Raw genomic sequence first — 16,926 nt, forward strand, 5'->3', positions numbered from 1 at the left:
GCCGTTCTCTGCATGCGCCCCCCACCTATTGGTGTGATATCTGTCCAGCGTGCTGGATGTCACTTCTGTTGTGCCTCTCAGAGTGCTGAAAGTCCTTCAGGAGCGAAGCGCCGCCTTTACAGCAACCAATGGTAGCCTCTCTGAAATGTCTATTTCCAAGGATCCCGGGCTTGTGCGCAATGTTGCAGTAGTTTCTGCACAGATGATGGTTGGTGTAGACGGCGTCTCCAGATTTTCCCCTCTTCTCCCTCAGACCTGGGTGTATTTATCAGAGCCATGCGCCACGGATCGATCGTGATCTTCACCTACTTCTTTGTGGTCATTTTACCTTAATTTTCTTTTTCCTTTTTGTTAGCTTTGAACATCTGTGCCTTCGGCTCTGTGAGCTAGGCCGTCCTTCGTTGTATCCTTTACTTGCGCTGGTGGACCCGTTGATCGGTGTCGAACGCAGTTGATATAATATACCCTTAGATCGTTTCATTTTGGGCAACATCGGCTTATGTTGTAATACCTCATTCGCTTTCGAGAGAGAAGAGAAGAACCACGCATAGGGCAACATGACTGAGTCATTGCGCTCCGCAACAGCCAGATGCCCGCCTCCTCGGCAGGCCCGAGGGACGAGGCTTAATACCATAATTGAAGATTCTCGCGAGGGGCAATACTCAGAAACCCCGCGCCAGCGGGAAGCTGTCTCAAACAAGAATGCTTCTCAGCCACAGTTAAGATTGAAGACCAGTGGTCTGGCGCTGGCGTCTAGACTAAACCGTCTGCTGTCTCCCTTATCTGCTGGAACTACCTCCTCTTGCTCAGATACAGAATGGCAAAATCAAATGCAAACATTTGATGATCTGTATGATGCGACCGACGAGGAATCAGAGATGAGTGATGAGTGCACTTCGATCTCTAGCACTCGCCCAACAAGTATGACGACCCCTACGACGAGAAATTCGGTTTCTCCCACTAGTCGCAATCGCTATCCCAGTCTTACGATTCCTTCGTCCACTACGTGGCCGTCTCTTCAGGGTGCACCTAAAAGTTCACCAATTCCCCCAACGCCGCCCCCCAAGATCCCGGTTTCCCCGGCAGCTTTATCAATGCTTGGCCATTCTGTGCCGGCTGTGCATGCGCCTCCGTCGCTGGATGGCAGTGTCTCATCGGATCAAGTCTCCAACATTAGTGCTCCAGCTACTCCAGACGTCCAGTCACTTCCTGATAATGACTGGAATCCGCATGAAATTCTTGTACGACCAGACCTCGAAGATGAAGAAGATGTAGATCTTCAGAATCCAGAGACAAGCTCAGATTTGCAAAGTATTGAAATTGCAATTGAAAACACTGAAGAGGATTGGCGGCAGTTTCTCGGAAACTTCCCTCGAATTCCTGACCAAGTGAGATCGCCAGTCGTTGCCAACCCTGTCCGCGAAGATACACCGTCTGACACAGGCGTGCATCTTCCTGAAGATGCGTTGGCAATGTTGAGACACATTCCGCTGGATGTGACCCCGGATCCTTGGTCAGAGACTTCTGAAAGCAACGAAGAGATGTGGCAGATCGAAACACCGGAGCGACCACGCAGTGCTGACGATGCGACCCCCGCATCAGATCTCTCTGGATATAGCTTCAGTAGTCTCAGTATACCTTCTCCTGGTGGCTTCTTTGCCTCTCTTGGCCCGAGAGCTCGCCACACTTGGTCGATCCCCAAATTAAACAACATTCCTTCATCTGCCATTGCTGAGAGGTTCTACGATCTACCCTTCACCCGGACCGAAGGAGAAATCGTTGAGCAAATCATTGAATGTCCCCAAGTGTCAACTGACGAGCAGCTAACAGCTGTGTATGATCCAAATGGACCACCGACTGCGATCAGAATCCCATCTGAAGAGCCGGAGTCACATTTAGAACATGCAGAAAGCCCAGTTAGTGACGACGTCGATGGTGTGTATGAGATTGCAAGACAAGGCATGTATAATCCGGAGGAGCGAGATGAGAACTATGAAGATGAATTGCAAAAGAAGGCCATGGCAAGCTTAGACCGAACTAGTGTCTGGCTCGCAGCACAAGCTTCCTATCTTGCTGCCCTGTGTGAAACAAATCCCGCCAATACCCCGGTAAGCGAAAGAGAAGACTGTATGGCGATCGCGCAAAGTGTCACACAAGCCGTAGCTCAGGTCGTTTCCAAAAAGTCCGTCCGATTTGATGAGACAGTCCCGGAAGCCCCCAGCTCCCAGCCTTCTGCATTAGCAAGCAAGGATTCGATCTATTGGAGGGGGTTCCAGTCAATCCGGCGATGTGCTAGCGACATAGACACTTTCATGCACCGAACCATGCGCTTCGACGCTGTGCAATCCATTCGGCTGGGTTTGCCTAATATGCATACAAATAGTTTATTGGGCAACTACGAATTAGTCCGTCCCGAACGACCTCCTTACAGAGGTCCATTCTCTCAAGCACCCCGCGATTCAGTTGTGGGTTCCATCTTGGAGGAAAAGGCACAGTTCTCCATGCTGGAGAAGGAGCAATTAGTGCTTACCCAGATTAGCGAGCCTCTGTGGGCAATGGACGCTCTTCGGTACCTCAACGGCGGTCACCTGATTGCTAGTCCTGCTTTAAGGAGACTTGCTAAGTCGAGGTCAGTCTCAGCAAAACCTCAAAGATCAGGCTCACGTCGCATTAGAGTTCTGGACCTTGGGGGCCATGCTTCGTGTGAGTGGGCATGGCAGATTGCACATGACTACCCTAATGTCAAGGTTTACACCGTCTTCACCGAGCATCAAGCGGTTAACCGTGGCATCAAGGGGCCCGCGAACCACCGTCAGATCTCTGTTCAAAGTCTGTGGCAACTACCATTCTCTAACAACAAGTTTGATGTGATCTCTACTCGCTCACTGCCTGCCTTATTGAAGAGCGAACGTTCCTCCGGTGATCAGCAAGACGAGTATGACCTTTGCCTTAAAGAATGCCGTCGCTGCCTCAAGCCAGGGGGATACCTGGAGTTCTTCGTCATGGATGCGCAAATATCGCGCGCAGGGCCTTACGCATCTGCCACGTCGGTTGAGTTCACATACAACCTCAAGACGCGGGGCTACGACCCAAATCCTACCAAGACCTTCCTCGGGCGTCTGCAGAAAAGCGGTTTTGTACGGATCAAACGAGCTTGGATGTTCTTACCAATGGGCAATGAGCCTGCAGTTTCAGCTGTTCCCAGGGAGACACCCGAGCCAAGAGTCAAGAGCCACATCAGCGAGTGTGAAGCGGTTCAAGGCCCGGTCGGCAGCACAGCTGATGCTGCGAGTGTCACTGGTTTGTTTGGCGGGTGGATTTGGGAACAATGGCTTCTCAAGTTGCAAATTGAGATGGGTCGAGAGCAGGGGAGGTTGCTAGAGGGAATTGGAAGCGTTTTCGACGAAGGCCGCAAGAACGGCGTTGGTTGGACATGCTTGTCCGGTTGGGCGATGAAGCCGAGACAGAAGAAGCCAAACGGGTCTCAAAAGAACCGTGACAGTTAAGGACTCACTCTTCACCACCTGTTTTTATGTCTGTTTGGTCTTGTCCTTAGTTTGGTTCACGTATGTGAAACGATATAAGTTAGCTATGATACCCATATACCGCCCTGGTGGCGAGCATTAATGTAATGTACAAGATTGATTGACCCCAAATTCCAGACTCTTTTCCGAAGCTCATTTTACGGGAGGGATTTTCAAGAATATGACTTCATTTGGTCGCCTTGGGCAACTGCATGATACAGGAGCAGAGCTCATAGTGGAACTATATTTCAACAACACACCATGGAAGGATAGAAAGCCACAACGCCTGTTGCCCGTAATTTTAAACTTATGTAGAAAGTTTATTCGTTTGTTGACGGCCTTCCATCGGATTGTGAACACTGAGTAACAATGGTTGGTAATTGCTAGAGTTTCGCGTAGCCACCAAAGCAAGCTCGCTGAGCAACAACAGTGCGCTCTCACGTGACATCCGACCGGAGCAGATTAGATTGCGACTGACAACATCACTTCAACGGCGTTATACTCCCCCACCTTTTGCGATCCCACTGTTATATCCTGAGCTGCTCGCTGGGAAGTGCAGGGAAATTGTACCTACCATCCACACATATACCCAACGAGGCAATGCGATAGTCCTTCAAACACGACACCCCGCCCCCAATCATCTTCCCGCCGCAACCATGCTCTTCTTCAGGTATGCCGGCCCACGACTGGCAGATCAAGCAAACGAAACGAACCAAGCTTTTCTAACGCAATACAGTTTCTTCAAGACCCTCACAAACCAGACCGTGATCATCGAGCTCAAAAATGACATTCGCATCCGCGGAACACTGAAATCCGTCGACCAATACCTCAACATCAAGCTCGACGATGTCGACGTCCTGGACCTGGACAAGTACCCTCACCTGTCATCCGTGAAGAACATGTTCATCCGTGGTAGCGTGGTTCGCTACGTTGTTTTACCCCGGTCGGAAGTGGATGTCGGGTTGCTGGAGGATGCCACAAGACGAGGTAAGCTTGCGATTTGCGCTTTCACTCCGCTTGTCCAGACCCCTTGCCGAACCAATACTGATATTCATCTTACCACAGAGGCAGCCAACCAAGCCGGAAAAGCCCGGTGATCGAAGTAATCCGAAATACAAAAAAGAAAAGAAAAACCGACCATGCTAGTTTAATCCCCTTACGATGCGATGTCGCTACTGCGTGCCCCCGGAACGAAATTATCTATTTGATGATCGCCACGGAGAAGCCTAGGATATGTTTACTGGTCTAGGTGGTGGCGGAAAATGAATATTATTTTGGTCTATGAGATGTCAAAGGAAGCTTAGAAGGGCGCTGAGGATTCAATGATCCTGTTCCTGTCAAATAGAGCTGGTAGCATCCCTGCAAACAGCAGCTTAGGCTATGTCTACACGCATGAGGCACGGGTTACTTGCCGGTGCTTTACAATTCAGATACCATTCAGTTGTACCGGTGAAAGTAAGTCTAGCATGAGGCAAATCGTAATCCTATCGGGTAATATGGGCACGTGATCTCGCGACGCGAAAATGATTGCCGCGCCGCGCCACGTTCTTGTCTTACGTTGGTTTCTACGTCGACATTCTTTCTGGATTAGATTTCGAAAATCGTTAAAAAAGGCGGGGAATGCGATACAGGATGAATATATAAGACATATAACGCCTGAAAGTCAGATTTAGATACCGGATACCATCCAGCGGCCAACAATTTGCCCCTCACCTCAATATACCTTCGGCCGCCAATTTCGATCAGAACCTGCTTTATACATAGCGTTCGACATGGCTGGATCATTCTCGAAGAAAGGCTCGACGCCATCTAAACCGTCCTCCAGGTCCAAGCAACCAAGCTCTGTGAAGCGGAACAGCAGTCTCCTAAACTTTTTCCAGAAGGCGGACGGCCCGCCGCAAGCCACTTCTCGACAGTCTCGGATTACGCAATTTGCGACGAAAGTAGATCGACCGACAGGTAGTGGGCACAACAGTCCGTCTCTACGGCGGGAAGATAGCTCGAAGAGTAACGGTGGTGGCGGGTTGTTTTTGGATGAGCGGAATGGGAAGAAGTCGGCTTCGCTAGATCCTAGTACGCCCCCGCGGTCCCGGTCACGGACACCTGACGATATATGGGGTGAAGACGATGGGAGCATCGTGGCTCCGAAAGAGGAGGAGGACAGATATAACGAGAATGGGTCAGCGGTCAAGAAGCGTAAGGTCGAGTCAGAGTCTGACTCTCCTCGGACGGAGCAGGTGAAGGATGAGGCCTCTGCGACAACGCCTGCTCCGGCCAAATCTCGACAGGTTAGCGGGCCGTTTATCGATGAGTCTGATAGCGAGGAAGATTTGGCGGCATTTGGGGATTTCAGTGACGAACCAGCCATGTTGAAAAATGCCGAAGCCGTGAAGGACGCAGCGGGGACTGATAATGACCGGAAAGATGATGATCGAACTTCCGATGTCGCCGTACCACCATTGGTAAGAGAAGCCACGAGCCATTTCGAAGATAATGAACTTGCGAATTTTGACGATCTAGAAGAGGACGAGGTCAGAGGGGAAGGAGGACTCTTAGATCAGGAAAACGACGACGAAGGACCCGAAGAGACGATATTTGGCTTTGACGACTCGAACGACTCGCCAGCTCCTGAGGAGTGCGAAGTGGATCCTGGCGGCGGCGTGGCAGTATGTCCAATTTGCCAGATTGAGTTGGTAGGCTTGAGTGACGTTGTAAGGCGCTCTTCTGGCTTGGACTTCTTACAAGTCGTTTGCTAACGGTAGTAGGACGTGTCGGTGCATGTCAATGATTGCCTTGATGGGAAGCCTGCCATTGTTTTGCCGAAGCCGAAGACCGACACATCGGCGAAGGCGCTGACGCGCGCAGAACTCGCTTCCATTGCGAGACCACCACAAAATGATCCATACTCCTCCGGCACATCTAAGTCATCATCCGCTTTCTCGAAGCTTATGGCAGGTAACGCAGAAGATACAGCATGGACAGCCGCGGCCGCCAGTGAGGTTAAGTCTAAGGGCAAGCAGGCATATCAACGAACTTGCCCATTCTATAAGATTATTCCGGGATTCTCAATATGTGTGGACGCTTTTCGTTATGGAGCAGTCGAAGGATGCAATGCCTACTTTTTAAGCCATTACCATAGTGACCATTACATAGGCCTCACGGCCTCTTGGCGCCATGGACCCATATACTGCAGCAAAGCTACTGGCAACTTAGTCCGCCAACAGCTCAAGGTGGACCCGCGTTGGGTGGTGGATTTGGAATTCGAGAAAACTACAGAGGTCCCCAATACTGGCGTTCAAGTGACTTTGATCGAGGCCAATCACTGCCCCGGAAGCGCCATTTTTCTCTTTGAGAAGGCCATGGGGTCTGGCCAGTCCAAAAGGATCCAACGGGTCCTCCATTGTGGCGATTTCCGCGCATCTCCCACCCATGTGCAACACGCCCTTCTTCGCCCCGAGATAGTGGACTCCGTCACGGGCCAGAAACGGCAGCAAAGGATTGACGTTTGCTACTTGGACACTACTTATCTCAGCCCTAAGTATTCCTTTCCTAGTCAAATCGATGTCATCGAAGCCTGCGCGGAACTCTGTGCTAGCCTTGACCGAGGTGAGGATGAGGGTCCTGCGCCGTGGCAGTCAGGGAAGGCGAGTAAAGAAGGCGGGGGCATCATGAGTAAATTTTTCAACTCTGTAACGGGTTCGGGCAAGTCACAGGAGCGATCCTCTCGCCCGCAAGGCCGATTATTGGTCGTCATTGGCACGTATAGTATCGGTAAAGAGCGCATATGTCTAGCCATTGCCCGAGCCTTGAAGAGCAAGATTTATGCCACTGCGGGCAAGCAACGTGTGTGCGCCTGTCTGGAGGATGCCGAGCTTTCTTCGTTGTTGACGGACGACCCCGTGGAGGCTCAAGTGCATATGCAGACGCTGTTCGAGATCCGCGCTGAGACGTTGGCCGACTACCTGGATTCGATGAAGCCGCACTTCACTCGTGTGGTGGGATTCCGTCCGACAGGATGGACATACCGACCACCCACAGAGAGGATGTTGGACAACCCACCCGTCTCGACGGTGCTACATTCTGCTCATTGGAAGACACCTTTCACGAGACGCGACCTGGTGCCCCAACGCGGAAGTACGCGTGAAAGCGCGTGCTTTGGAGTGCCGTACAGCGAACATAGTTCGTTTCGAGAATTGACAATGTTCTGTTGTGCACTCCGGATCGGACGGGTGATCCCTACGGTAAACGTCGGTAGCCGGAAAAGTCGGGAGCGAATGAAGGCATGGGTCGAGCGATGGGAGGCGGAGAAGAGGAAGAGTGGATTGTATCGGGTGGAAGGGGACCGGTGGTAGAGTGGAACATTTATCAAGAAGTAGACTTGTACATATTCACACACCGGCAGTACACTGTGGAGCGCTGGTTGGACCAGATGCACCGCATAAGCATATGACATATACTACGGAGTAGGACCAGCTAAATTTTGACCAGCCGCAGAGGGAGCCTTGCATTATGGCTCTTCGTATCTGCACATAATCATTTGGTACAGCGTGACGTATCATAGGATCTACTATATGCATACCGACAATGACATATTTGTCACATAGGTACCTATATACATTGTTGAAGTATTATAAAACATGATTGGGAGTCCAACCAACTCTTCACTTTGGCGGCGTAGAAAAAGTAAATAAGTAAATACGAGCAATGTTTCTTGCACAGTGACGCCACCAACTGTATGGTAGAAATGACTTGTAATTGGGTGCGGTTCACCACCAATGAGAGAGCTGGTAAAGGTAAGGGCGTTCACTAGAATTCACCACAATAGCTTGGCTCAAAGCTAATCAAGAGTGCCTCACCAGTCATGGACGTGGACGCGACCAACAAAAGCGTGGGTATTGAATGGGCGGTCGATCATGACTCGTGACTTGCAGGAGGGCATTAACCGAGAGAAGAAGCGGGGAACCGGAGACCAGCATCGGCTGCTTGGGAGCAGTGAGGCAACCCCAGACTTCCCGAATTTGACTTCCGTCAGTTGGATAGCCTCGGGGAAGCCTCGTCCACGCTAGTCCCATAAATATTGACCGTCAGCCATGCCAGTCATAGTGAGGATGATAGAGAGTTATAATATGGTATTTCGACAACTATATTGATTCTTTTACTCGTCTTGTTTCAACTCTCTTTTGAATATTGACCTTCAACCACTTGTTCGACATATCGCGTGGTGTTAATTGATTATTGACGACAATCATTCACTCCTACATTACCAAAAAAGGTTAGTGGCAACGGTCAACAAGGGAGTCTCCACGATCATCCCGTTATAGTTAATTTCTGAATCCTTTCGCGAATGCTAACGTTTCACCTCCCCTGTCTAGTTTCTTAATTGTCCTACATATCCCGTCCTGCTGGGGCAGACAGAAAAGGACAATAGCCGCCATGATTGCCGAGCTCCTGACGCCCACTGGCGCAGCGTATGTGCTGACCGCCGCCGTAATCGTCTACTATATCCTGCCGTACCTGCAGCTATGGCGCTTACGCGATATCCCGTCGCCCGGTTTCGCCGCCTTCTCTAACCTGTGGCTGATGCTGCAGTACCGGAAGGGCAACCGCTTCGTCACCGTCGACAACGCTCATAAGAAATATGGCAAACTCGTGCGCATTGCACCCAGACATGTCTCCATTGCCGACGACGAGGCTATTCAGGCGATCTACGGACACGGAAATGGTTTCCTTAAGGCGTATGTTTCGTCCTTTCTTTACTTCCCCTATACAATGAACTTCCCACTCTCTGCGGATAGAAACCCCGCCAAGAACAACTACAACAACAAGATTCCCAAAAAATAATACTAATAAGAATAATACAGTGACTTCTACGATGCCTTCGTCTCCATCCGCCGCGGTCTCTTCAACACTCGCGACCGTGCCGAACACACTCGTAAGCGCAAGACCGTCAGCCACACCTTCTCCATGAAATCCATCGGTCAATTCGAACAATACATCCACGGCAATGCTGAGCTCTTCGTGAAACAATGGAACCGTATCGCCGATACCCAAAGTAACCCCAAGACCGGCTATGCGACCATCGACGCCCTGAACTGGTTCAACTACCTCGCCTTCGATATCATCGGTGACCTCGCCTTCGGCGCCCCCTTCGGCATGCTCGAGAAGGGCCAGGATATCGCTGAAATGCGCAAGAGCCCGAACGACAAGCCCAGCTATGTGCAGGCCGTTGAGGTCCTGAACCGCCGTGGTGAAGTTTCTGCTACCCTGGGTGCCTGTCCCAGTCTCATTCCCTGGGCAAAATATATCCCCGATCGCTTCTTCAGAGATGGACTCGAGGCTGTGGAGAATCTGGCTGGTATTGCAGTTGCGCGGGTGAATGAACGTCTTCGCCCCGAGGTTATGGCTAACAACACTCGTGTGGATTTGCTGGCTCGTCTTATGGAGGGCAAGGATTCGAACGGAAACAAGCTCGGCCGCGAGGAACTTACGGCGGAGGCGCTCACGCAGCTGATTGCCGGTTCTGACACCACGAGTAACACCTCTTGTGCCATTTTGTACTGGTGTCTGCGCACTCCTGGGGTTATTGAGAAGCTGCACAAGGTGCTCGATGAGTCTATTCCCAAGGACGTGGATGTGCCCGTTCATGCAATGGTTAAGGATATCCCCTAGTATGTTACACCTCCCCCTTCACCTCCCTCTTTTACTATCTAGCATGGCCAAATACTAACCAAAGAAAAAGTCTCCAATGGGTCATCTGGGAAACAATGCGTATCCACAGCACTTCCGCTATGGGTCTCCCTCGTGAAATCCCCGCCGGTAACCCACCCGTCACTATCTCGGGCCACACCTTCTACCCTGGCGACGTCGTCTCTGTACCCACCTACACCATCCACCGCTCCAAGGAAATCTGGGGTCCCGATGCCGAGCAGTTCGTCCCCGAGCGCTGGGATCCCAAGCGTCTGACCGCCCGCCAGAAGGCCGCTTTCATCCCCTTCAGTACTGGACCCCGCGCTTGTGTCGGCCGGAACGTCGCGGAGATGGAGTTGCTCGTCATCGTTGGAACTGTCTTCCGGTTGTTTGACTTTGAAATCCAGCAGGATGGACCCATGGAGACGAGGGAGGGATTCCTCCGGAAGCCTTTGGGACTCATGGTTGGAATGAAGAGGAGAAGTGTTGCTGTTTAGGTTCTAGGAGGGGCGACAAAGAAAGTTTAGCGTGAGAATTTGGGTGGAACACGAAATTGGATGTAAATATGACTTTCTTATCTGGTTGTATGATTTGAAATTGTGCGATGTTCAATGAATTTCTACTTTTGAATTTCCTGAAGAGCGAGGTTCATATGTATATATGATAAATGACCCTCCGTGGCTCTTTTTCTGCTTTTTCTTTTCCCCGGAGCGCTGTGTATGGATCGGAACTGTCTTCCGGTCATGATCCAATTCAATATAATTATGATATTTTATTAGCACCTTGGGCACTGCCGTGAAGCGGAGTGTATGCCTAAGCCGAACCGATCACTTGAATGACCTGGGTAGTAGTGACTCATATTCTTTCGAGAGAGGAACAATGAATCACATCTAGAGAAATATAATAAACTTTTTATACTTATTAATAGCCAAATGCCTGTCTTCTCAATAGACGCAAGAGACAAGGCTTGAGACTATAATTGAGGATTCTCGCTAGGGAAATACTCCGAGTCCCCGTCCTTGACGAATTGGGCTGATTAGAGCCCATGATCCAGCTTGAAAATCTAATACGGTGACCTTTTCGGAGGCACTTGATGCCACTTACAAAGACTCCAGGCGAATGATGAAGGACGGTGTTGCTGTCCATCAGATGAGGATATTGGGATTCACGAATGCGACTCACATCCCTGAGGAAAAGGCGCTTGAGTGGGGAACTGGAGTCCTTCAAGGGTTGCACGCTATAAGTGTCGAGGAGCTTTTGGAGAAGGCTAAAGCTTGCTGGTAGCTGGAGCATCTATTCGTTATATGGTTATTGGGAATTTCTTCTATGTATGAGGCGCATTTTTGGTAGAGTGAAAAGAAAGCATGTATTATTGAACTAAATTCATGGGTATCTGAAGTGGAGTTCCCCTACCCCATTGGAGGCACTGGCCGTTCCCCTTTACACCAGGAGTCCAGAGAGATCAGAGAGATCACAAGATCTCCTCAGGACTCGTCGGAGTTTGGCATGATGATATCATTGAGGAATGTAACAAACGGTAGCAGAATCCTAAGGATACTAATTATCCTGTCCTGCCCATCTTCAGCGGTGAAAATTGCATCGTTCACCGGTTTCACCACGTGGTAATTTCGTAACTTCAACAGCTCGATATCACGATGGTGTATAGCATAGCCCTAAGCATGTTAGAAGTGACATTGGTCAATTTTTGGGGAATGGATATCTCACCTTTGGCTTTGTCTTCAAAGCACCCTCCTTGTTGGCCTCCGCAAACGCCTCCAACGCGCCTTCCACTCCGGCCTTCCCTCCCGGCAAAAACATGTTCCTAAAATCCTCGGAACTCAAGATTTGACGCCACGCTTCAGGTCTCTCATTAATGCTGTCTCGCAGTAGCTGAATGGTCGGTGGCTCAGGAGCCCAAAGCCCGCCGCCGACGTACGATGAACCCGGGTCTAGGTGGATATAGTAGCATGCATATGGTCTCCTTCTACCCGTACGGGAGAAGGCTGCAGAAAAGTGGGACTTAAGGGTAGCAAAGGTGAGACACTACCTGACAATCTGTGTGACAATGTAATGGAATTACTAACCTTGTAGAGTCTCTTATCTTTGCTAAAGCGAACATCTCGGTATATGCGAAATATGACGTCCTTGGGTGGTAGTTCAGGGATAGTAGAGTCGAAAGCAATGACCTTGGGTGTAAGGGTCTCTATAAACGTCTCCCAGTCTTTCCAGGCACGCCTGAACTCCTTTTGATGGCCTAATGCTGTTAGTAAGGTCTTTGAGTTTGCTTCTTTTTGTACTTACGCTTGAACCAAGACCGTCTGTTATTGGCTCTGAGGTCCATCAGATAGAGTAAAGTGTTCTTATGTATCTTGTAATCTGAGTATTCGACTCCGTTGATGGGGCGTAGTGTCTCGTGAGGGATAATAGTGACTACTCTGCCGGTGTGTTCGTCTTGAACTATATATCGCTTTTGGTATTCGGGATCTTTGTCGAAGGCACGGAACCCATCTTCGTCGATCTCGTTCTCAACATCTTCATCATCCGAACTATAGTCGTCGTCGGTATCATGAGAAGGTCCATCCTCGTCTGTCTCATCCAGGATATCTGCAACATTATCTTCATTTTTGACCGGAGCTGCAACACCATTGTTTCCAGTCAAATTGGCAATTCGCCGTGACCGGCGAGCGTGTTGAGGGGACGACGATTCCATACGCTTGTAACCAGGCATCATAATCTATCAGACTCCAAGATTGTTCTTGAATCCAGTACCGGGCCGCGTTTGAGAGCAATGGAACATTCAGATGATATAATTGTGTGCGAGCCATCTTGTCTCGCCATTTCAAAAAGCCGACCAATACCAGAGCTGAATCGGCGTGCATCTTTGATACACTTTTGTTAGGGTTGTTTCCCAACTCGCGTTCTAGATAAAATAGGAAGGTAGAGTGGATCTACATTATCTAGTGGCGGGAAAAACCTCCGATGATTTTCCGTCTCAAAGGTTCGTTCGCAACATCGACGGGTAAAGCTTTTAGATTCTTCTTATGTTGCCTGATGCTGCCTGTTATTTCATAGAGTCAAATGCTAGATCTGGAATTGGTGGTGTATATCTTCACTTCGTGGTGTATGCGTATCCCACTTTAGTTCAAATAGGGTCTTGAGACATACGGCGCTTGCGATAGATCGGAAGTTAATGTTCCATTGAAGATTGGGATTGAGTCAACAATAATATCAATAGGCTATGGGGCACAAGGCAACGGGCAACATATTCCATTATCATGGATCTGAAAGCTGAGGCTGAGATTCCCAGGTACCGCCGAAGAGTTAGCAAAAAAGGATTCAACCCATACACCAGGCTCTCATTTCACCGGGCCCAAACTATCCAATTAACCATTGACAGGATCGCCAACACACCCAGCATCAAGGACGATAACTTCATCCGCAAAATCCATAGTCTCACGACGGTGGGTAACAACAAGAGTAGTCCATCCACAGCCAGCGAATTCCTCCTTTATCAAATTCTGCATGAGCAAAGAAGTCTCCATGTCGACGTTACTGTTGGCTTCATCGAGCACCACGATCCCACCGTGAGTCTGTGTGCCGTACCGAGTCTCGACTAGAGTCTTCTGAACAAGAGCTCGGGCGAAACTGAATAGCTGTTGCTGGCCTGAGCTCAGGGAAAGATCACTCTCGACTATGTCAAGGCCGCCTTTTTCCTGGATGTTCTCCCATAGACCCACTGCTGTGAGGGCGGATATCATGATATCGTCGGGTTGGCGGCTCGTTGCACCATCGATATCACTGTTTGGGGTAAGATTGAAGCGCACTGAACCGGGGAGCAGAGGCATATTCTGTGGTATAACTATCACGCGGCCATGGATCTGGTCGGGGGAGATGGTGGAGATGTCTATTTCGTCGATGCAGATTGAGCCGGAACGGAGGTCTAGAAGTCCTAGAAGACATAGGAGTAGAGAGGATTTGCCACTAACAGGGCACGAAAGAGAAGAGGTTAGACAGTGGTTCAAGTGTGCTGGTTAAGCGCCAAGGGCCTCATACCTGCCTGTCCGGCCACAGATGGCGACTGTCTTGCCGTGCTCAATACGTAGTGACACATTTGAAAGGACCAATGGCTTTTCCGGACTGTGTTGACTGATTAGAATGGGACCCCACTAGGGGTACACGTTGCCGGGGTCTTACCCGTACGATGCTGACACCTGTTTGAAGTCGAGGGATCTTTGGAAAGACCACTGGTTGGAGTGTTTGTTATGGATTGGCTGGGGTGTGTTGTTTTCGAGATCTCTCAGGCGAGAGATTGCCCCGAGCGAGGTCTCCATCCTTGTCCAGGAGTCGATAAGACTTGCCAGATCCTGGTTGAAGTTCAACAGGTTGATCATGGCAACTCCGAGGGCACCAGGGCTTGTAATATCGCTCAGAGTGACTGCAAAAGTGAGCAGTAAAACTGCTAGAGCGCCCACAAATATATCAAGGACTAGATTCAGCCATCGCTGAATACAGTAAAGTAGATAGTACGGACGTTGAGACTCGGCCAGCAATGCGATATTCGATTCCTCGAAGGTTGATACCCAGCCAAACGCTCGGATGGTTGTCAGTCCGTTTAGGGTTTCAAGAAAATGCGTATAGAGCGGCGACTTTGCCTCCAAATCCAGAAACCGGAGCTGACGGGAGGTTCGCAAATAGAACTTCTGCAGGCAGTAGAGAATTACTAGTGCCACTGGCACCATGATTGCCAAATATTTTGCTCCAATGATGACCATAACAGCACCTCCGATACAGTTCAAGACACCTAGATTTAATTCTTGAGTTGAGAATGATTTCATACGCGCATTAAGAATATCGCCACCTACCGATAAGTGTGAGAAAGACTGCCGGTGGTAGTGCCATATCGATCAGAGTGATATCCTGACTGAATCTAGGTGCTTCGTGAGCTGAATGGACTATACCCCTGCCAATAAAGCCTACCTGTTTAACGTGACTCCTATATCGGTCACTAATGACAACGACAAAGGTGCTCTGGAAGGATCAGCGGCATACCCAGCCCAATTAGGACGAATACTTACTTCATGACTATGTCTAACAAACGCCTGTGTAGCCTTTGGGACGAGCTCGGTACAATCTGGACAAACATATGACTGGATTTGCGAATTAGCATCGGGTGGCAGTATTAGTTGGCACCAAGCTCACCGAACTGTAAGAATCACCAGGATGAGACTTGAAACCCCAAACATGATGTATATCCCAAAATAGAAACCATTATTTCCAGACCGTGTGTGAGAATCTTGAACCCACCATTCTAGCCATACCGCTGTTCAAAGGTGGTGGATTAGTATAGTCTCATTATTGATTGTAAATGAGGCTCCTACTTGGAAATTTGTCGCAAAAGACGCTCACAGCGCCTAGTATGAGAAGAAAAATGCTGTCTCGCCATCCAACAGCCCGGAGGTAATACGCATAAACTGCGGTGTCTCCAGATTGTCGTGTAGCATCGACTTCTTTGTTTCGCCGAATAATATGATCCATTGGAGGACGGATGGGTTTCTTCACTGGCTCCAGGTCTGAGGATGGCTCCGCTGTGCATGGTTGTTTTGCATGGTCCAACAACTGGGCTATATACCTATTGGAACCTTTCTGGAGTTCATCAAATGTATCGCAATGTACCGGAAGGCCGTCTTCGATAACAATCACACTGTCTGCAGCCTGTATATGACGTACTATTCACCATCACAGTCAACCTACGTACCATTGATGGTAAGGCAAAACGAGCAGCTTACCACTGTGTGATACAATAATCACCGTAATACCAAGAATATCCTTCAACCCCCCTGGGCTGAATACCTTCTCAAAGATACGGTTGGTCGTAGTAGAGTCTAATCCACTAAAGACATTATCGAAAACCATGAGCCTTTTTGCACTATATAAAGCCCGCGCAAGCGTCTTATTCCAGTGTCAGAAAATGTCTCCTTTTGAATAGTATCATTAAAACGTACTATACGTTGCTTTTGGCCGCCACTCAAGGTCACACCGTTAGAGCCAACAATGGTTTGATCGCCTTCAGGAAGCTGAGAGAAATCTGTCTTCAAGGCACATGCTTCGATAACCGAGTCGTAGAGTTTCTCATTGAACGAATAGCTCGAGTCGCCGATGATGTTTTGTCGGATTGTTATGTTGCGTAACCACGGGACTTGATCACAGTATGCCACGTCTTTGAAATACCTCCGGACCAGCCCTTGGCTACATGGTATCTCTCCGAGCATGCCCTTCAGCAACGTAGACTTTCCACATCCTACCTTACCTGTTATAACCGTCAGACTGGATTGCTTTATCTGCAGATTAATACAAGACAATATAGCTCTGCCGTTTTCCTTTGCCCCAAAAGACGCATTTTGGAGATCGACCAGTATCCCGTGATGGTCCTTTTCTGTGTCTTTCCCAGTGGCAGATAAAGCTACACGGGACGTGTCCGAGGGGTTTTCAATGGAAGACTGGTCTGAGACGGCTGCAATTTCTATGGGACCTAGACTGGATGCATCGTTGCAGTCAAGGCCTTGGGTTAGCAAGAACTCCTGGATCCGTTCAAAGCAGCCCAAGCCTGAAGCAAAAGTAGGAATCGCGTGGAAGAGGTTAGAGGCCGGCTCAGTAAGCAAGGATATCAGCGATAGCGAGCCAAATGCTGCACCCACATCTAATTTTTGCCCAATAC

The 16,926-nt window shown here is 49.5% G+C and overlaps 7 protein-coding genes across 7 annotated transcripts; 3 read left to right on the forward strand and 4 right to left on the reverse strand.

The window, feature by feature from the left end:
* Positions 1–557: 557 nt before the first annotated feature.
* AO090012000304 (uncharacterized protein) lies at positions 558–3,506 on the forward strand (the record flags this gene model as incomplete). The annotated part of the gene is made up of 1 exon (XM_023236416.1): positions 558–3,506. The coding sequence occupies one exon, from the start codon at positions 558–560 to the stop codon at positions 3,504–3,506; it is 2,949 nt and encodes a 982-aa protein (XP_023091344.1).
* Positions 3,507–4,904: 1,398 nt separating this feature from the next.
* On the forward strand, positions 4,905–8,448 carry AO090012000306 (DNA cross-link repair protein PSO2; the record flags this gene model as incomplete). Its single annotated transcript, XM_023236417.1, has 4 exons — positions 4,905–4,979; positions 5,318–6,235; positions 6,290–7,519; positions 8,350–8,448. The coding sequence occupies 4 exons, from the start codon at positions 4,905–4,907 to the stop codon at positions 8,446–8,448; spliced, it is 2,322 nt and encodes a 773-aa protein (XP_023091345.1).
* A 509-nt stretch (positions 8,449–8,957) lies between these two features.
* On the forward strand, positions 8,958–10,708 carry AO090012000307 (cytochrome P450; the record flags this gene model as incomplete). Its single annotated transcript, XM_001727293.3, has 3 exons — positions 8,958–9,259; positions 9,386–10,192; positions 10,264–10,708. 3 exons carry the CDS (start codon positions 8,958–8,960, stop codon positions 10,706–10,708), a joined length of 1,554 nt encoding a protein of 517 aa, XP_001727345.1.
* Positions 10,709–12,160: 1,452 nt separating this feature from the next.
* AO090012000310 (DUF2461 domain-containing protein) lies at positions 12,161–12,942 on the reverse strand (the record flags this gene model as incomplete). Its single annotated transcript, XM_023236418.1, has 3 exons — positions 12,161–12,214; positions 12,296–12,465; positions 12,513–12,942. The coding sequence occupies 3 exons, from the start codon at positions 12,940–12,942 to the stop codon at positions 12,161–12,163; spliced, it is 654 nt and encodes a 217-aa protein (XP_023091346.1).
* Positions 12,943–13,594: 652 nt separating this feature from the next.
* Positions 13,595–14,322, reverse strand: AO090012000311 (uncharacterized protein; the record flags this gene model as incomplete). Its single annotated transcript, XM_023236419.1, has 2 exons — positions 13,595–14,160; positions 14,265–14,322. 2 exons carry the CDS (start codon positions 14,320–14,322, stop codon positions 13,595–13,597), a joined length of 624 nt encoding a protein of 207 aa, XP_023091347.1.
* A 79-nt stretch (positions 14,323–14,401) lies between these two features.
* AO090012000312 (uncharacterized protein) lies at positions 14,402–15,291 on the reverse strand (the record flags this gene model as incomplete). Its single annotated transcript, XM_023236420.1, has 3 exons — positions 14,402–14,931; positions 15,074–15,171; positions 15,287–15,291. 3 exons carry the CDS (start codon positions 15,289–15,291, stop codon positions 14,402–14,404), a joined length of 633 nt encoding a protein of 210 aa, XP_023091348.1.
* A 272-nt stretch (positions 15,292–15,563) lies between these two features.
* AO090012000313 (uncharacterized protein) lies at positions 15,564–16,480 on the reverse strand (the record flags this gene model as incomplete). Its single annotated transcript, XM_023236421.1, has 4 exons — positions 15,564–15,796; positions 15,939–15,958; positions 16,062–16,093; positions 16,214–16,480. The coding sequence occupies 4 exons, from the start codon at positions 16,478–16,480 to the stop codon at positions 15,564–15,566; spliced, it is 552 nt and encodes a 183-aa protein (XP_023091349.1).
* Positions 16,481–16,926: the final 446 nt, after the last annotated feature.

Source organism: Aspergillus oryzae, chromosome 4, assembly GCF_000184455.2.
Source record: "Aspergillus oryzae RIB40 DNA, chromosome 4".
In the NCBI taxonomy this organism is placed as follows: Eukaryota; Fungi; Ascomycota; class Eurotiomycetes; order Eurotiales; family Aspergillaceae; genus Aspergillus; species Aspergillus oryzae.